General features: G+C 44.3%; 1 protein-coding gene across 7 annotated transcripts in view; it reads left to right on the forward strand.

Annotated features, from left to right (window-relative positions):
• Positions 1 to 21,173, forward strand: part of LOC122561890 (uncharacterized) — a 258,498-nt gene that overhangs the window by 177,526 nt on the left and 59,799 nt on the right. For 6 of the 7 annotated variants that reach the window (XM_043714223.2, XM_087977092.1, XM_087977090.1 and 3 more), the window contains 4 exons: positions 2,918 to 3,005; positions 16,962 to 17,051; positions 17,608 to 17,698; positions 20,442 to 20,534. In XM_043714223.2, the coding sequence (XP_043570158.2) occupies positions 2,918 to 3,005; positions 16,962 to 17,051; positions 17,608 to 17,698; positions 20,442 to 20,534 (362 nt within the window). The remainder of the gene's footprint in view (positions 1 to 2,917; positions 3,006 to 16,961; positions 17,052 to 17,607; positions 17,699 to 20,441; positions 20,535 to 21,173) is intronic. The other variant, XM_087977089.1, reaches the window with a different exon arrangement.

A 21,173-nucleotide genomic window follows, 5' to 3' on the forward strand; every position in this document is an offset into this window, starting at 1 on the left:
TCTGATGAATCAAATAAGTGCTCAAACCCTTCATGATTGAAATGGAGCACTGCCAGGTGCCTTATGGAGTATTGAATACCAAGATCCCTCAATCTCTTCTTCACTTCATCAAAGGACTTCCTCTTGCAGATCACAGCCACAGATAAGTCCTGGTTAAACATAATCTTGGATCTTTTGTAAATCAGGGTCAGTGGATCCTTCCCCTGCGATTTGGAGGCTTCCATTACCTCCTGTTTATCCCGATAACACTAGAATCGCACTAGGACCAGGCGGGGGCACTGGTGTGAACTCGGCCTGTGCATGCAAAGCGGTGAGCTCTATCAATTTACACCTGGCCTACCTCGGCCTCGCAGCCAAGAAATCGTGGCAGCCAGTCTTCAAAGAAACTGGCTGGCTGCTTATCTTCTTCTCCCTCTGGCAGCCTGACAACCCAGATGTCCTTTCTTTGACCTCTGTTTTTGAGGTCATCGACCTATCTACCTGCTTCTCGAGGGCCTGGATCTGCCCCGCTGAGGACTCGACCGTGGTCTCCGATGCCGCGTTCTGCCACTCAACTTCCTCCACCTGCTTCCCAATTCCTTCAAGCTCCTGCTCATGCTTCTGTAGCATGGCCGAGATTGGTTCCAGCCTGGTGCAATTTTCTTCAATCGACACTTCGATCTTCTACCGGAGCTTCACGACCTCTGCAGCCAAACCTTGTTGAGTACATAAATCTATTGGGGTTTCAGAGGAGGCTGAAGCTGCGGCTGTGGGCGTGTCCGAAGCTGCAGGGGAATGTCCTGCATGTTGCGATGTGTTCGGTCCTATGCCTCTAGTCATCTTCCCTTGCTAGAAAAAAAAGATATGTAGCAATTCTACCAATATTTAATTATCGATTTTCTCCTAAAGCTTAGGTGGGGTTGTGTGGAATGGTGTTGGGTGGAGGGGGTGGGGGGGGTGGTGGGTGGCAGGGATGGTGGAGGCACCACTTTGCCTGAGTTGTGGTGCAGAGCTCAACAAGGCAGACTTGTTAGATCTCCGCTATCTTGGATCCCCAGGCAGCCATTTTCTAATCAAAAATTGTTGAGCCAATCTTGGTGAATCTCTCTCAACCAATTTTGCCCCATTTAGCTTGGACCAACCCTTTCACTACAGTGGGTAGTAACTGAACCAGCTGTTTCTCATAGGAAGCAAAGTTGTACCCTTAATCAGTCTAACCGAGGTCTTGCACAACCTTAAGGATTGGAGTCCAGAGTGAATTTTGCTAAGACTGGTTCTGCAATCACTGAACCAGCCACGTTGTAATATCCCGTAAATTCTTGAAAGGTTTTAGTATCCAGTGCCTCAGGAAACATTAGGCTCCTAATACCGACAAAGCTGCGGGTCCACTAGCTGTCAGGAGAATTACTCATTGCTTTTCATCTGCCCTAATGTCATTTGCAAGGACAAAATAATGCATTATTTCCACATACTGGGCCGAGTCTTTGATGGCAACATTGAACGGGTCAAGCTTCCCAAATAACTGCATGTTGCCAGAAATGCTTACTCCAACTCAAAGATGACTGTTGTGACAGAATTTCTTCAGGGGTACGCTTTTCTTTCATCATCACTGGAATACCTCTGCAGAGGGCAGTATCCCATCACCAAGTCACCCATTATTTACTTGTGGAAAGCCCTTGACACTGATCCAGCTTCCTCAGAGCCAGCTGAGAGAGAACAGCGCCTGTGATACTCCTGTTTATATCTGTCAGCCAGGAGTCTCTGATTGGAACAAGATGAACTCATATTGTACAAGATCCACCTGGCTGACATCACTACCGTCAAGACACAAGTGTTCTGCATACTTCCTGCAGACAGGGTCACCATGGACAGTCAACTGCTCCCTGATCTCCCACAGCTGACCGGAGAAGCATACCACTTCACTGGCTCCCCCCACCTTTTCTCAGTCCCAACCTTCAGACTCAGCACCGCCTTCTTGACCTGCAATCTTCTTCCTGACCTCTCCACCCCCACCCCCTCTCTGGCCTATCACCCTCACCTTAACCTCCTTCCACCTATCGCATTCCCAACGCCCCTCCCCCAAGTCCCTCCTCCCTACCTTTTATCTTAGCCTGCTTGGCACAGCCTCCTCATTTCTAAAGAAGGGCTTATGCCCGAAACGTCGATTCTCCTTCTCCTTTGATGCTGCCTGACCTGCTCCACTCTTAGATCTAACTGGCAGCACCTCGACCACAAAGCTGTCCCTTGCAAAAATGGCCAGAACAAGAGAAAGCAGTGCTTCCCTCCCCCCACTTGCTTAAATTCCCACACTTAACTCACAGTGATTGTGCGCTCTTGTTGGCTGCACATTGTGCTGGGAGCACTACAGGCCTTGCTTTTATATTATAAAGCCTACAAGAACCAAATTTAACCAGTTTCCTGAATTGTTTTAATTAGGTTATGTAGGTACAACACTAGGAGAGCTTGTTTAAACGTTCCTTCAGCCTGAAAAAAAACATAACAACCTTTAAATATTTACCCTCTCTTTACCCACAGTCTTACATTTTAAGAATGCAAAAAATTAAGATATATATTCAAACTCCCACACTTAGTTCAACTCCCAATGGTTGCATACTCTTGATGGTCGCCCATTGTGATGTTTTATTTAAATAAAGACATGTTATAAATATGACTTGTGCCATTTAATCCTCTGAAAAATCTTTGAAGTAGGATATTTTTTCAAACATACTTCAATTCACTGGTAATAAGGCTTGGTTCAGCAGCTATGAATAGTTCAAAGAATTGTGCATCTGTTATCCATAGTTAGACAAAGAAACTGCATAGTAACATAAAGCAGCAACATCTGGCAAGTTTGGGCTGCAGAGATACAAATGAGACCTTTCACCTCCCCTGAATTTTCCAGGGATGTCTTTCACAATGAGCTTTATTTTGTTTGCAGTAGGATTTCCACAAGCATGGACTCTGCATAGACTCTTCAAAGAACAATTAGCTAATCGAACTCATTCAAAAGAGAGGCATCAAGCCAGGTAATAATACAGTATCAGATATATATTGCGTCAGAACAAAGGAAACTGCTTCTGAAAATTAATACAGTTCAAGGAGTTCTTTCATCAGGGCAGGGGCTACTCTTTGGAGAAATTTGGATATAAGCTTCCAGTCAGGGAGATCATAAAGTTGTTCATTGCAGGTCCACCTCAAAAGTGCTCTGATTAGCATGATTAACAGCTTAGCATTGAGTTTCTGCTATAATATATGGATGGTGATTACCTTAGATTGTCTTAATTGTGTCAGTCCTTCTCATAGATAGTACATCAAGTTCAAGGAGGACATTGACTTCATAAAGTACAAGATAGGCAGCATACTACATTCCAACTTTTTTTTAACCTTCTTCTTTCTTTGTATATTAGCTTACTGCACTATTTTATTTAAAGAAATAATCCTGAGGTATAGTTGCCTTGTGATATATTGACCACATTTCCATTATCATCGAGATGCACAGATGTGAAAGCATGGAAATTGACCCAACCAGTCCATTTCAGTGTTTCCTTCCATTTAAACAAATAGTCCTAATTATAGATACATGTCCTAAACAGCCTCATTCAACTGTTTACCATTAACCACTGAAGTAAATTCTACAGCTTCACAACTTTGTGTAAAGAGGATTTTTCCTGCATCTGTTCTAAATTTCTTAATTTTAGGGGAAGAATTTGGATACAGTTCAAAAACAAACACTCTATTGGCAAAGCAAGTTTATTCCATGCCTATTGTTCCAGTGCAGTACCTAAATTTCATGATATGTGTTCATTTGCTGCATGCCACCAGCGATAAGTGTGGTGTCGAGTGTTTGCACATCTAAGTAGGGAAGACAAAGTTGTCAGAGGCTAGCATGAATTCATGCCAGTCTGCTCTACTTAAAACATATTCTCAAAGACAAATAGGGTGGGCCTTGTCAATAACATTTATGTCCCAAGAGAGCATAGGAAATAAGCCTGACTCTTTTAAAGGGAAGGTATATTTTCATTGGTGCATGTGTTAGACTTCATTTGCAGAAGGGACTTTTAACTGGGAAAGATAAAAGAATGGAACAATATAAGAGAGATTGGATCCAAGTTTCTGCAACATAACACTGAGGGCCTTTGTGCAGAAGTTCGATCCTCATTCTACAAGTGGTCAGCTAAAACAGTTAAAGGCAATGGAAAATTCAGTTACTTAAGAGAATATACCTTAAATGTGATATCCATCAGTTGCACCTAAGTTCTCACACTAGTTAATGCACTACAACCCATGACTCATCTACCAGCAATCTCCATCAATCACATTAATAGCTTCATCTCACTTTTACAAGCTTAGAACCTCATAGCAACATCTCATACCACACACACACACGCACACACAGTACCAGCTCTTCAACCAAGCCACTCAATACATTGTATCACACATCAGTCAGTTTCATTTTTGTTGTAGGATAAAATGCATTTCACCATGATTGGTGTAGTCATAATGTAGGCCTAAAGTAGAGCTGAAAAGATCCAAAGTTGACTAAATGTTTCTATCTAATCCACCTTCTCACATCCCACTTCATCTTATATCACAATTTTGTCTGATTCCCACGCTGCAGGGGGTAAAAACATGCAACAGTGAAAGTCTTTTTCCTAGGATGATGATGTCAGCTTGTACGAGTGGGCATAATACAAATTGAGGTGTGATAGATTTAAGACAGATGTCAGAGGCAGGTTCTTCACTCACAGAGTGGTAAAGGCGTGGAATGCCCTACTTGCCAATATAGTTAACTCAGCCACATTAGGGAGATTAAACAATCCTTGGATAAGCGCATGAATGATGATGGGATAGTGTAGGGGAATGTGCTTAGAATAGTTCACAGGTCGGCGCAACATCGAGGGCCGAAGGGTCTGTTCTGCAGTGTTTGTTCTATGTCCTATGTTCTATTTTTCCCCCACTTTATTCACTGCAAACTTACACTGTGGGGTTGGGCTGGAGGGTCTGGGGAGAATGCTGTGGCAGGGTGGAGAGTATGGGGATGGTAGTGTGGGGTGGGGGTGGTGTGGGGTATGTGGGTGGGGGTTATGTGGGTATGTGGGTGGGGGAGTGAGGATGTGTGGGGAAGAGGGGTAAGGACACAGGAGGGTGAGTTGGCACACAGATGGGAGGGAGAATGAAGACATGGCTGGAGTGAGGACGTGAGAGAGGGTAGTGAGGATGTGGAGATGGAGTGAGGACACAGGAGGGAGAGTGAGGATATGGAAGGAGTGAGAATGAAGGAGGCAAATGGGAGACTGGTTAGCAAGGTTAGATCTCACGGAATAAAGGGAGAACTAGCCATTTGGATACAGAACTGGCTCAAAGGTAGAAGACAGGGTGGTGGTGGAGAGTTGATTTTCAGACTGGAGGCCTGTGACCAGTGGAGTGCCACAAGGATCGGTGCTGGGTCCTCTACTTTTTGTCATTTACATAAATGATTTGGATGTTGGCAGGTGGGACTAGATTGGGTTGAGATATCTGGTGGGCTTGGATGGGTTGGACGGAAGTATCTGTTTCCATGCTGTACATCTCTATGACTCTGTAAGTAGGTGTAGAAGGGTGAGGATGTGGTCATGAATGGGAGGAAGGGAAGAGTAGAGCAGAGAAGAAATGGGAGGAGAATGGGGGGGAGCCTTCTGAGGTTTCTGCATCGTCCCCACTTCTCTTGTACCCTCACTCCCCTACCATGTCCTCACTACATCCCTGCATCCTCCCTACTCTTACATCCTAATTCCCTCTCCCCTCACACATGCTTGGTCTGCTCCTCTCCTATGTCCCGATGGTGTTCTCACTCAACTCTTCTCAAATCATCAGTCCCTCCTCCTGTATCCTCACTCACCTCCCACATCCTCCCCCATGTCCTCACACCCACTCCTGTATCCTCACTTCCCTCCCACATCCTCCCCTATATGGACACTCCCATTCCTGTATCTTCAATCCCACCTAATTCTCACTCCCCACTTTCATCCTCACTCCTCCTGTATCCTCTTACACCCCTCACGTTCTCACTCCTGCCATGCCTTCACTCTCCCTCCCATCTTGTGTTCTGATCTCCCCTATGTGTGCCCACTCACCCTCCTATGTCCTTACTCCCCTTCCAGGTGTATCCTCACTCCCCTACCTCTCCTGCATCCTGACTCACCCCCTGTCAGTGTTCTCTGTCTTGCTCCCTTCCCAGTCTTCACTCCCCCTCCACTATGGTAGAAGGGGATCGCCTATTATTGCTCAACTATTAATCCAGAAATACAGTTAATGTTCTGGACACCCAGGTTCAAATCCTGCCAAGACAGATGGTAGAATGTGAATTCAATAAAAGACAATTTGGAATCAAGAATCTACTGGTGACCATGAATCCATTGTCGATACTCGGATAAACCTATCTGGCTCATTAGTGTTCTTCAGGGAAGATAATCCTCAACTGCCCTCTGAAATGGCCTAGCAAGCCATTCAGTTATACCAGTCACAATGTATCAAGAAAGAAACGAAACCAGTTGGACCACCCAGCATTGACCTAGGCATCACTAAAGAAAATGGCAGAAACAGCCCTACCAATCCCCAAAGTCCTCTTTACTAACATCTGTGGGCTAGTACCAAAACTGGGAGAGCTGTCACACAGATTGACCTAGCAACAACCTTACTTAGTCATACTTATGGAAACACACGTGACAGACAGTGTGTGGGAAGTGAGGACTGCAAATGCTGGAGATCAGAGTCGAGCATATGTTGCTGTAAAAGCACAGGTCAGGCAGCATCCAAGGAGCAGGAGAATCGACGTTTCGTACATAAGCTCTTCATCAGGAATCCTCTAATAGATAATGTCCCAGAATCCAAAGTGGAGTGGTCCTGGGAGTCTTCAACATTGACATCACACCCCATAAAGTCTTATGGCTTCAGGTTAAACATGGTCAAGAAACCTCCGACTGATTACCAAATACTATCCTCACTCAACTGATTAATTAGGTTTGTTTTTTGAATCTGACAGCATGGAGACAGGCCCTTTGGCCCTAACTGGTCCCTGCTGAAATGTTAGGCAGGCATTGAGGAAGGAGATGTAGCTGTGGTAGCGAGTCTGCTTCTGGACATAGCTGAAGAGCTTCAGGACAGAGGAGATTATCTGGATGGTGCAGTGAGAGATAGACTCATTGAGATCCATGTAGAGAGATGAAGAGAACTTCTTCAAGGTAGGCATCCTTGAAAGAGGCTTTGCATTAGGGTTGAAATCAACTAGGAGAAAGTAAGGACTGCAGATACTGGAGATCAGAGATGAGGGTGTGGTACTGGAAAAGAACAGCATGTCAGGCAGCATCTGAGGAGCAGGAGAATTGACGTTTCGGGCATAAGCCCTTCATCAGGTGGTCTTATGCCTGAAATGTTGATTTTCCTGCTTCTCGGATGCTGCCAGACCTGCTGTGCTTTTCCAGTACCATACACTTGACCTCATCCTTACCAATCTGCTGGCTGCAGATGCATCTGCGCAATACAGTGTTGGTAAGAGTGACCACTGCATAGTCCCTATGGAGATAAAGGCTTGCCTTCACTTTGAGAATAATCTCCATTATATTGTGTAGCATTATCACCATGCTAAATGGGACAGACTTTGAACAGATCTAACACTGCAAGATTGGTCATCCATGAGACTCTGTGGGCCATCAGCAGAATTGCATTTCAGCACAGTATGCAACCTCATGGTCTGGTATTACCCCAACTTATTCATTAACATCAAGCCAGAGGATCAATCCTGGTTCAATGGAGAATACAGGATGGTATGCCAATAGCAGCACCAGGCATACCCGGAGATGAGGTGTCAATGTGGGTGAAGCTACCAAACAGGACTACTTGCTTGCCAGACAGCGTAAGCACCATGTGACAGACAAAACTAAGCAATCCCACAACCAAGGGATGGTATCTAAGCTTTGCAGTCCTGTCACGTCCAGATGTGAATGGTGGTAGACAATTAAACAACAAACTGGAGGAGGAGTCTGCACAATTATCTCCATCCTCAATGATTGAAGAGCCCAGCACTTAAGTGTAAAAGATAAGGCATTTGCAGCAACCTTCAACCAGAAGTGTCAAGTAGATGATCAATCTTGACATCCTCCAGTGGTCTCCAGTATGAAACTAAATAGCTGTGGGGGGACAAACTGGAAGTTTAACGAGGAAGTTAAAGGGAAAGTTAGAACAAGAGAAGTCAAGAAAGACAACGGAATCAATGGAGCAGAAAGCTCAAAAAAGGATCATGCCGTAAGGTGAGGTGAAATAGGGATTGATAGAAGGGTGAGGGGAGTAACAAATTAAAAATATTATATATGAATGCACGAAGCATTAGAAATAAGGTGGATGAGCTTGAAGCTCATTTGGAAATTGGCAGTTACGAAGTTGTGGGGATAACGGAGACGTGGCTTCAAGTGGACAGGGCCTGAGAAATGAATATTCAAGGCTATACGTGCTATCGTAAGGACAGACTGACTGGCAGAGGGGATGGGGTGGCCCTGTTGATAAGGAATGATATTCAGTCCCTTGCACGGGAGGACCTAGAATCAGGGGATGTAGAGTTAGTATGGATAGAGCTGAGAAATTCTAAGGGTAGAAAGACCCTAATGGGAGTTATCTACAGGCCCCCAAACAGTAGTCTGGATGTGGTGTGTAAGTTGAATAAGGAGCTGAAATTGGCCTATCGCAAAGGTATTACTACAGTTGTTATGGAGGATTTCGACATGCAGGTAGGCTGGGAGAATCAGGATGGTACTGAACCCCAAGAAAGGGAGTTTGTGGAGTGCCTCCGAGATGGATTCTTAGAACACCTTGTACTGGAGCCTACCAGGAAGAAAGCAATTCTGGATCTGATGTTGTGCAACGAACCGGATTTGATCAGGGACCTCAAAGTAAAGGAGCCATTAGGAGGTAGTGACCACAATACAATAAGCTTTACATAGAAACATAGAAAAAAAAAATATAGAAAAAATACAGCGCAGTACAGGTCCTTTGGCTCTCGATGTTGCGCCGATCCAAGCCCACCTAACCTACACTAGCCCACTATCCTCCATATGCCTATCCAATGCCCGTTTAAATGCCCATAAAGAGGGAGAGTCCACCACTGCTACTGGCAGGGCATTCCATGAACTCACGACTCGCTGAGTAAAGAATCTACCCCTAACATCTGTCCTATACCTACCACCCCTTAATTTAAGCTATGCCCCCTCATAATAGCTGACTCTATACGTGGAAAAAGGTTCTCATGGTCAACCCTATCTAAACCCCTAATCATCTAGTACACCTCTATCAAGTCACCCATAAACCTTCTTTTCTCCAATGAAAACAGCCCCAAGTGCCTCAGCCTTTCCTCATACGGTCTTCCTACCATACCAGACAACATCCTGGTAATCCTCCTCTGCACCCATTCCAGTGCCTCCACATCCTTCCTATAGTATGGCGACCAAAACTGCACACAATACTCCAGATGCGGCCGCACCAGAGTCTTATACAACTGCAACATGACCTCAGGACTCCAGAACTCAATTCCTCTACCAATAAAAGCCAGTACGCCATATGCCTTCTTCACTGCACTATTTACCTGGGTGGCAACTTTCAAAGATCTGTGTACATGGACACCGAGATCCCTCTGCTCATCCACACTACCAAGTATCCGACCATTAGCCAGGTACCCCATCTTTTTGTTACTCATACCAAAGTAAATCACCTCACACTTACCTACATTGAACTCCATTTGCCACCTTTCTGCCCAGCTCTGCAGCTTATCTATATCCCGCTGTAACCTGACACATCCTTCCTCACTGTCAACAACTCCACTGACTTTCGTATCATCCGTAAACTTGCTCACCCAACCTTCTAGCCCCTCCTCCAGGTCATTTATAAAAATGACAAACAGCAATGGTCCCAAAACAGATCCTTGCGGAACACCGCTAGTAACTGCACTCCAAGATGAACCTTTACCATCAGCTACTACCCTCTGTCTTCTTCCAGCCAGCCAATTCCTAATCCAAACCTCCAACTCACCCTCAATGCCATACATCCGTATTTTTTGCAGTAGCCTACCATGGGGAACCTTATCAAACGCCTTACTAAAATCCATATAAACCACATCTACCACTTTACCCTCGTCCACCTCCTTAGTCACCTTCTCAAAGAATTCAATAAGATTTGTGAGGCACGACCTGCCTTTCACAAAACCATGCTGACTATCCTTGATCACATTATTCCTATCCAGATGTTCATAAATCCTATCCCTGACAATTATCTCTAAGACTTTGCCCACAACAGAAGTGAGACTCACCAGCCTATATTTACTAGGGTTATCCCTACTCCCCTTCTTGAACAAGGGAACCACGTTTGCTATCCTCCAGTCCTCTGGCACTATTCCTGTAGACAACGAGGACATAAAAATCAAGGCCAATGGCTCTGCAATCTCCTCCCTTGCTTCCCAGAGAATCCTAGGATAAATGCCATCAGGCCCAGGGGACTTATCTATTTTCACCCTTTCCAGAATTTCCAATACCTCTTCCCTACAACCTCAAAGCCATCCATTCTAATTAATTGTGACTCAGTATTCATATCAGCAACAATGTCCTGTTCCTGAGTGAATACTGACGAAAAGTATTCATTCAGTGTCTCCCCAATCTCTTCAGCCTCCACACACAACTTCCCACTACTAACCTTGACTGGACCTATTCCTACCCTAGTCATTCTTTTATTCCTGACGTACCTATAGAAAGCCTTTGGGTTTTCCCTAATCCTACCAACTAAGGACTTTTCATGTCCCCTCCTTGCAGCTCTTAGCTCTTTCTTCAGATCCTTCCTGGCTACCTTATAACTCTCAATCGCTCCAATTGAACCTTCCACGCCTCATCTTTACATAGGCCGCCTCTTCCCTTTAACAAGGGATTCCAATTCCTTATTAAACCACGGCTCCCTCACACGACCATTTCCTCCCTGCCTGACAGGTACATACTTATCAAGGACACTCAATAGTTGCTCCTTGAACAAGCTCCGCATATCAATTGCGCCCTTGCCTTGAAGCCTACTTTTCCAAGCCACGCATCCTAAGTCGTGCCTCACCGCATCATTATTTCCCTGCCCCCAGCTATAACTCTTGCCCTGCAGTGCACACTTATCCCTCTCCATCACTAGAGTAAAAGTCACCGAATTGTGGTCACTGTCCCCAAAGTGCTCACCTACCTCCAATTCTAACACCTGGCCTGGTTCGTTACCCAGAACCAAATCCAGTATGGCCTCACCTCTTGTTGGCCAGTCTACATATTGTGTCAGGAAACCTTCCTGCACACATTGGACAAACACCGACCCATCTAACGAACTCGAGCTATAGCTTTCCCAGTCAATATCTGGAAAGTTAAAGTCCCCCATAACAACCACCCTATTACTTTCACTCTTCTCCTGAATCATCCTCGCAATCCTTTCTTCTACGTCTCTAGGTGTATTAGGAGGCCTGTAGAAAACTCCTAACAGGGTGACCTCACCCCTATTCCTAACCTCAGCCCAAACTACCTCAGATGGCGAGTCTTCATCCATCGTCCATCCCCAGAAAGAACCCCAGTTATCCAGATACCGGAATCCCTCCCTCCTGCACCATCCCTGTAGCCACGCATTTAACTGTTCTCTCTCCCTATTCCTCGACTCTCTATCACGTGGCACGGGTAACAAACCAGAGACAACAACTCTGTTTGTTCTAACTCTGAACTTCCAACCTAGCTCCCTGAAAGCCTGCCTAACATCCTCAGCCCTCTTCCTACCTATGTCATTGGTGCCAATGTGGACCACGACTTCGGGCTGCTCCCCCTCCCCCTTAAGGACCCGGAAAACACGATCAGAGACGTCATGTACCCTTGCACCTGGGAGGCAACATATCAAAAGTGAGTCTCTCTCGCCTCCACAAAACCGCCTATCTGTGCCTCGAACTATCGAGTCCCCAATAACTATTGCTCTGCTCTTCTCCACCCTTCCCTTCTGAGCAACGGGGACAGGCTCCGTGCCAGAGGCCTGAACCCCATTGCTTACCCGTGGTAAATCGTCCCCCCCACAAGTATCCAAAACGGTATACTTGTTCTTGAGGGGAACGGCCGCAGGGGGTCCCTGCACTGGCTGCTTCCTCCCAGTCCCTTTCACTGTCACCCAGCTGTCTGCAATCTTTGGAGTTACTACTTCCCTAAAGCTCCGATCTATGACCCCCTCTGCCTCCCGAATGATCCTAAGTTCATCCAACTCCAGCTCCAGTTCCCTAACACAGTCTTGGAGGAGCTAATCTGCAGTTTGAAAGGGAGAGGGTAGAATCGGAAGTGACAATATTTCAGTTGAATAAGGGGAACTATGGAGCTATGAGGGAGGACCTGGCCACAGGTCAATGGTGCAATACCCAAGCAGGGATGGCAGTGGACCAACAATGGCAGGTATTTCTGTGTATAATGCAGAAGGTGCAGGATCAGTTTATTCCAAAAAGGAAGAAAGATCCTAAGGGGAGGCAGGGGTGGCCATGGCTGATGAGGGAAGTTAAGGACCATATAAAGACAAAAGGGAAAAAGTATAACATAGCAAAGATGAGTGAGAAATCGGAGGACTGAGAAGCTTTTAAAGAACAACAGAGGATAACTAAAAAGGAAATACGCAAAGAAAAAATAAGGTACGAAGGTAAACTGGCCAAAACTATAAAGGAGGATAGTGAAGGCTTTTTTAGGTAAATGAAAAGAAGAAAATGGTTAAGACTAAAATTGGGCCCTTGAAGACAGAAACGGGTGAATTTATTACAGAGAACAAAGAAATGGCAGAAGAGTTGAATTGGTATTTTAGACCTGTATTCATTGGAGAAGACACGAGCAATCTCCCAGAGGTAATAGTGGCTGAAGGACCTGAACTGAAGGGAATTTATATTAAGCAGGAAATGGTGTTGGAGGGACTGTTAGGTCTGAAGGTTGATAAGTCCCTGGGACCTGATGGTCTACATCCCAGGGTACTGAAGGAGGTGGCTCTAGAAATCGTGGATGCATTGGTGATCATTTTCCAACGTTCTATAAATTCAGGATCAGTTCCTGCGGATTGGAGGGTGGCTAATGTTGTCCAACGTTTTAAGAAAGGAGGGAGAGAGAAAACAGAGAATTATAGACCAGTTAGTCTGACCTCAGTGGTGGGAAAAATGCTGGAGTCAATTATAAAGGACGAAATTATGATACATCTGGATAGCAGTAGCAGGCTAGGTCAGAGTCAGCATGGATTTATGAAGGGGATGTCATGCTTGACTAATCTTCTGGAATTTTTTGAGGATGTAACTCTGAAGATGGACAAGGGAGATCCCGTGGATGTAGTATACCTTGACTTTCAGAAAGCCTTTGATAAAGTCCCACATAAGAGGTTAGTGAGCAAAATTAGGGTGCATGGTATTAGGGGCAAAATACTGACATGGATTGAAAATTGGTTGGCTGACAGGGAACAAAGAGTAGTGATAAACGGCTCCCTTTCGGAATGGCAGGCGGTGACCAGTGGTGTGCCGCAGGGATCAGTGCTGGGACCGCAGCTTTTTACAGTGTACATTAATGATATAGATGAAGGTATTAAAAATAATATTAGCAAATTTGCTGATGACACAAAGCTGGGTAGCAGGGTGAAATGTGAGGAGGCTGTTAGGAGAATACAGGGTGACCTGGACAGGCTAGGTGAGTGGACAGATGCATGGCAGATGCAGTTTAATGTGGATAAATGTGTGGTTATCCACTTTGGTGTCAAGAACAGGAAGGCAGATTACTACCTACATGGAGTCAAGTTAGGTAAAGGGGCAGTACAACGAGATCTAGGTGTTCTTGTACATCAGTCAATGAAAGCAAGCATGCAGGTACAGTAGGCAGCGAAGAAAGCTGGCCTTCATTATGAGAGGAATTGAGTATAGAAGCAAAGAGGTCCTTCTGCAGCTGTACAGGGCCCTGGTGAGACCGCACCTGTAATATTGTGTGCAGTTTTGGTCTCCAAATTTGAGGAAAGACATTCTGGCTATTGAGGGAGTGCAGCGTAGGTTCAAGAGGTCAATTTCCAGAATGGCGGGACTATCTTACGCTGAAAGATTGGAGCGACTGGGCTTGTATACGCTTGAGTTTAGAAGGCTGAGAGGGGATCGGATTGAGACGTATAAGGTTATTAATGGATTGGACACTCTGGAGGCAGGAAGCATGTTTCCGCTGAAGGGTGAGTCCCAAACCAGAGGATACAGTTTAAAAATAAGGGGTAGGCCACTTAGAACAGAGTTGAGGAGAAACTTCTTCACCCAGAGAGTGGTGGGTGTGTGGAATGCTCTGCCCCAGAAGGCTGTGGAGGCCAAGTCTCTGGATATTTTGAAGAAAGAGTTGGTTAGAGCTCTTAAGGATTCTAGAATCAAGGGTTATGGGGATAAGGCAGGAACAGGATACTGATTGAGGAAGATCAGCCATGATCATAATGAATGGTGGTGCTGGCTTGAAGGGCAGAATGGCCTACTCCTGCACCTATTGTCTATTACAGATATCAGTCTTCAGCCAATTTGATTCACTCCATGTAATATCAAGAAACAGCTGGAAGCACTAGATACTGCAAAAGGTATTGGCCCTGACAACATTCCAGCAATAGTACAGAAGACGTGTACTCCAGAACTTGCTGCTCCCATGGTCAAGCTGTTCCAAAATAATTACCACACTGGTATCTATCAACTCTACAATGTGGAATATTGCCCAGGCATATCCTGAACACAACAGTCAGACAAATACATCCCAATTAATTACTGTCCCATTGGTTTCCTCTCGATCATCAGTAAAGTGATGGAAGTTGTCACCAACAGTGCTATCAAGCAGCACCTGCTCAGTAATAACCTGCTCAGTGATCCACACTTTGCATTCCGCCAGGGCTAATCAGTTCCTGATCTCATTACAGGCTTTGTCCAAATACGGACAGAAAAGCTGAATTCCATAGGTGAGGTGAGAGTGACATTAAGGCTGCATTCGACTGAGTGCAGCATCTGGAGTCTGAGCAAAACTGGAATCTATGAATATCAGGGGGCAAACTTTCCACTGGCTTGAGTCATACCTGGCATGTAGGAAGACGGTTGTAGTTGTTGGAGGTCAGTCATCTCATCTCCAGGACATTTTGACAGGTGTTACTCAGGGTCATGGTTCAGGCCGAACAACTTTCATTGCTTCATCAATGACCTTCCCTCCATCAGAAGGTCAGGAGTGGGGATGTTTGACAATGATTACACAATATTCAATGCCATTCGTGATTTCTCAGATACTGATGCAGTCCATGTTCAAATACAACAAAATCTGGACAATATCCAGGCTTAGGCTGACAAGTGGCAAATAATACTTGTGCCACACAAGTGCCAGACGATGATCAACACCTATAAGAGACAATCTAACCACTGCTCCTTGACATTCAGTGGTGTTACCGTCACTGAATCCATAACTATCAATATCCTGGTGGTTACCATTGACCAGAAACTCAACTGGTCACAGAGACACAGTGGCTACAAGAGCAGGTCCAGGCTGGGAATGCTGTGCCAAGTAACTCACTTTCTGGCTCCCCAAAGCCAGTTCACCATCTACAAGGCACAATAAGGAGTGTGGTGGAATACTTCCCACTTGCCTAGATGGGTGCAGCTCCAACAACACCCGAGAAGCTTGACATCACCCAGGACAAAGCAGTCTGCTTGATTGGCACCACATCCACAAGTATCTACTCCCTCCACCACAAATGCTCAGTAGCAGCATAGTGCACTGTCTCTAAGAAGCAACTGCAGAAATTTACCAAGGATCCTTAGACAGCACTTTCCAAACCGATGACCACTTCAATCTAGAAGAACAAGAACACCATCCTTCACAAATTCCCCTCCAAGCCACTCACCATCCTGACTTGGAAATATATCTTCATTCCTTCACAGTTGGTGGGTCAAAATCCTGGAATTCCCTCCCTAAGGACATTGTAGATCGACCAACAGCACTTTGATTGCAGCAGTTCATAAAGATAGCTCACCACCAACTTCTCAAGAGCGACTAGGGATGGGCAATTTAAAAAAAACTGACCAGCCTGCAATGTCCACTTCACACGAGTGAATTTAAAACAACTCTCTTGCCCTGACTTCTCCCCTATATGCTCACTCCACCTCCATCCTTCCCTTCCTCTCCCTCCCACCTGTGTCTTCACTCCCTCTCTCTTCTAATGTCCTCACTCCCCCTTCAATGTTCTCACCCTTTTCTTTCCTGCATTTCCATGGTGCAACCTTTGATTGTGATATCATCAAAATTTTATTTGATGACATGTTACATATGCAATTTTGCATATGCATATTTCCAGATTAGTACATGCAGAGTTGTGGATGTCAGCATACACCACCAGTTTAGAGTTTTAATTCATAATGTTTACTTAATTTAGTTTAAGCTGATTACCTGTAACAAACAGGGAAAACTGGTCTGTGTTATCTATCAACCTTGGTGAAAGTCAGGTACTTGGGAATTTTGCATATTTGTTTCAAAAATTTGAACTTTTGTGACAATTCCAGGGCTTGATTTCCAGTTCATTACTCCAGTGAGCCATGACAACACAAAATGCAGACTTCATTTTGCACCCAAAACTGTATCCGAAGTGCTGAAAATACAGATGCTATTGGGCCAAATCTCTCATGTTTAATTGTATATGTTTGGCGTTTTGTTCTGAATAATTCATATCAGTTTGATATCTTTCTTATCCCATCTTTCATCATTTTAAACATTCCTGCCATATTTCTGTCTCGATCAAATGAATAAAGCCCAATTTTAATGCCCCCCCTTCATATTTGTGTTGCTTTAGCTCAGCATATGAGTTTGTAAATATGTCAGTTACAGTCATAGTATATAGTTTTCAGTCAAAGTCCAATGACAGAAAAAAAAAGTACACTTTCATTAAACTGCGTATGTAATTTATAGGTTGGAACAAGAGGCTAAACGCATCAAGCAGATAGAGAAAGTCAAACAGGAGGAAAAGCTGATTAAACTAAAGGAAAATGAAGAACTAAGGTAATATGAAGAACAAGGTGTGTGCTATATCTTCTGCTTCACTCCAAGGTTACCTTGGATGTCAGCAGTTAGCCCAAGGGTAGTAATAGATAGTGTGAAACAATAAACATCTGCAATAGTAGGAATAGTTCTTGTGTGGGTTTAACAGACACCAGCCCTGAAATTTTATCTCTGTTACCCAGACATGATTTTGGAAGTGGGAGAAAGTGAGGACTACAGATGCTGGAGATCAGAGTCAAAGAGTATGCTGCTGGAAAAGCGCAGCCAGTACAGCAGCATCCAAGGAGCAGGAGAATTGACGTTTCGAGCACCAGGATGAAGAGCTTATGCTTGAAACGTCAATTCTCCTGCTTCTTGGATGCTAGCTGATTTTGGAAGTGCAAGCTTGCCTAGTTGACATCATAGACTGATATTGTGAAGAAAGACAAAAGCTTAAAGTCTGGGATCTAGATGGTGGACATCATCAATTATGTTATATTTAGCAAAAGTTTTTAAAACTGCCAATTGTCAGTAGAGCAACCTTATAAATAAGCAATCAAACTGGTTTATAATGCAGGAGGGAAGAAGCACAGCTCCAAAGGCTGCTGGAGGAGACCAAGAGAATGAATTTGGATCAAAAACATTCATTTGAAGAAAAGCTTCAGCAGGTACTTTCAGAAAGTAAGATTAATTATAAAAACTCTTGGAAAATGCTATGGATGGTTTCGTTTATGTAAGTGTTCTCACACTGATTTGTACTTTCTCTCATTATTCAGATGTCATTCTTGCTATTGATTTACACAACACATATAATTTCATGAATGCAGGGTCATATCTTCCTTTTCTGTCTCATTTATTCAGACAAACTAATTCTAACAGCGGAGGTCCAAATAATCCAGCCAATAGAACCATAGAGATGTACAGCATGGAAACAGACCCTTTGGTCCACTCCTTCAATGCCGACCAGATATCTTAACCTAACCTAGTCCCATTTGCCAGCACTTGGCCCGTAACCCTTTAAACCCTTCTGATTCATATACCCATCCAGATGCCTTTTAAATGCTGTAATTGTACCAGCCTCCACCACTTCCTCTGGCAGCTCATTCCATACAGGCACCACCCTCTGCGTGAAAAAATTGTCCCTTTTATATCTTTCCCCTCTCACCCTAAACCTATGCCCTCTAGTTCTGGACTCCCCCACCCCAGTGAAAAGACCTTGTCTATTTATCCTATTTGCCCCCCAGGATTTTATAAATCCCTATAATGTCACCCCTCAGCCTCCAACGATTCAGGGAAAACAGCCCGAGCCTACTTAGACTCTCCCTATAACTCAAATCCTCCAACCCTGGCAACATCCTTGTAAATCTTTTCTGAACCCTTTCAAGTATCGCAACATCCTTCCAAGAAGAAGGAGACCAGAATTGCACTCAGTATTCCAAAAATGACCTAACCAATGTCCTGTACAGCCGCAACATGACCTCCCAACTCTTATGCTCAGTCCTCTGACCAGTAAAGGAAAGCAGTAAATGGAATGCCTTCTTCACTATCCTACCTACCTGCGACTCTACTTTCATGAAACTGTGAACCTGCACTCCAAGGCCCCTTTGTTCAGCAACACTCCCCAGGATCTTACCATTAAGTGTATAAGTCCTGCTCTGATTTGCTTTTCCAAAATGCAGCACTTCGCATTTATCTAAATTAAATTCCATCTGTCACTCCTAAGCCCATTAGCCCATCTGATCAAGATCCCATTATACTCTGAGATAGCCTTTTTCGCTGACCACTACACCTCTAATTTTGGTGTCATCTGCAAATTTACTAACTGTACCTTCTATGTTCACATCCAAATAATTTATATAAATGACAAAAAAATAGTGGACCCAGCACTGTTCCTTGTGATACACCACTGGTCACAGGCCTCCAATCTGAAAAGCAACCCTCTACCACCACCCTCTGTCTTCTACCTTCAAGCCAGTTGTGTATCCAAACGGCTCGTTCTCCTTGTATTCCATGTGATCTAACCTTGCTGACTAGTGTCCCATGAGAAAACTTGTCGAACTCCTTACTGAAATCCATACAGGTAACATCTACTGCTCCCTCCTCATCAATCCACTTTGTTATTTCTTCAAAAAACTCAATCAAGTTTGTGAGACTTGACTTTCCATACACAAAGCCATGCTGACTATTCCCCAATCAGTCCTTGCCTTTTCAAATACATGCACATCCTGTCCCTCAGGATTCCCTCCAACAACTTGCCCACCATCAATGTCAGACTCACCATTCTATAGTTCCCTCGCTTTTCCTTATCACTTTTCTTAAATAGTGGCACAACGTTAGCCAATCTTCAATTTTCTGGCACCTCTCCTGTGACTATTGATGATACAAATATCTCAGCGAGGGCCTAACAATCACTTGCCTAACTTCCCACAAAGTTCTGGGGTACACCTGATCAGGTCCTGGGGATTTATCCACTTTTATGCATTTCAAGAAATCCAGCACCTTCTCCTCTGTGATATGGACACTTTTCAAGATGTCACCATCTATTTCCCTACATTCTATATCTTCCATGTCCTTCTCCACAATAAATACTGATGCAAAATACTCATTTAATATCTCCTCCATCTCCTGCGACTCCACACATAGGCTGCCTTGCTGATCTTGGAGGGATCCTATTCTCTCCTTAGTTACCCCTTTGTCCTTAATGTATTCGTTAAAAACCCTTTGGGTTCTCCTTAACCCTTTTTGCCAAAGCTATCTCATGTCCCCTTTTTGCCCTCCTGATATCCCCTTAACTATACACCTATTGCCTATATACTCTTCTGAGGATTCACTCGATCTCTTTTGTCTATATCTGACTTATGCTTCCTTCTTTTTCTTAACCAATTCCTCATCCAGCATTCCCTACACCTACCAGCCTTTCCTTTCACCCTAATACTGTCTCTGAACCCTCATTAACTCATTCCTGAACGCTTCCCATTTTCCAACCGTCCCTTTACCTGCAAACATCTGCCCCCAATCAGCTTTTGAAAATTTTTGCCTAATACCATCAAAATTAGCCTTCCTCCAATTTAGAACTTCAACTTTTAAATCATGTCTATCCTTTTCCATCACTATTTTAAAACTATAGAATTATGGTCGCTGGCCCAAAAGTGCTCTCCCACTAACTCCTCAGTCACCTGACCTGCCTTATTTCCCAAGAGTAGGTCAAGTTTTGCACCTTCCCTAATAGGTACATTCACATATGAATCAGAAAATTTTCTTGTACATACTTAACGTACATACTATTAAACTAGAGCAATTGAGACATTCATTTCAAAATACCTTATGATGTAATATGAAAAATATCCAAGTTTCTGAGCAATTGAATTAAATTTACAAATTTTATTTTAAGTTCTTTTTACATTCATATAGGAGCAACATCTTCGATATGAAATGCAAAGGAAGGCAGAAGAACAAGTCAAACTATTACAGGTTGAATTGAGACAACTGATGCAACAAAATCAGGTATTGAAAAGTTGGAAAGCAACAGAGCTTTAAGATCAATCGCCTACAATCTCTATTCATAGGAGATATTAAATACTTTAGGAATAGGTTATGATTTGCGGGAAATATTTACATTGGTACCATAAAAAAAGTCGAAAAGTGTGGCGCTTGAAAAGCACGCAGGTCAGGAGTGTCGATGTTTCATCAGGAGTGTGGTGGGACGGAGGTAAGGAGCTGAGAAATGAAAAGGAAAGTGGGAATGGGGCTGGGCAGGAGGTAGCTTGGAGGTGGATGCAGGTGGGTGGTGGTTGTGATAGGTTGGTGGGGAGGGTGGAGCAGAAAGGTGGGAAGGAAGATGGACAGGTAGGACAGATCAAGAGGGCAGTGCCAAGTTGGAGGGTTGGATGCGTTGGGGGGAGGGGAGATTTTGAAACTAATGAAGGCGACATTAATGCCGTGTGGTTAAAGAGTCCCAAGGTAGAAGATGAGGCGTTCTTACTCAAGTCGTCGGGTTAGATTTGATGACGGAGGAGGCCCAGGACTTGCATATCCTTGGGGAAGTGGGAGGGAGAGTTGAAGTGGTTGGCCACAGGGCAGTGGGATTGTGTGCATGTATCCTAGAGCTGTTCCCTGAAACGCTCCGCGAGTTGAAGCTCTGTC

Source organism: Chiloscyllium plagiosum, unplaced genomic scaffold (genome assembly GCF_037043375.1).
Source record: "Chiloscyllium plagiosum isolate Xiang-an unplaced genomic scaffold, Cpla_swu_hap1 HiC_scaffold_31, whole genome shotgun sequence".
Lineage (NCBI taxonomy): Eukaryota > Metazoa > Chordata > Chondrichthyes > Orectolobiformes > Hemiscylliidae > Chiloscyllium > Chiloscyllium plagiosum.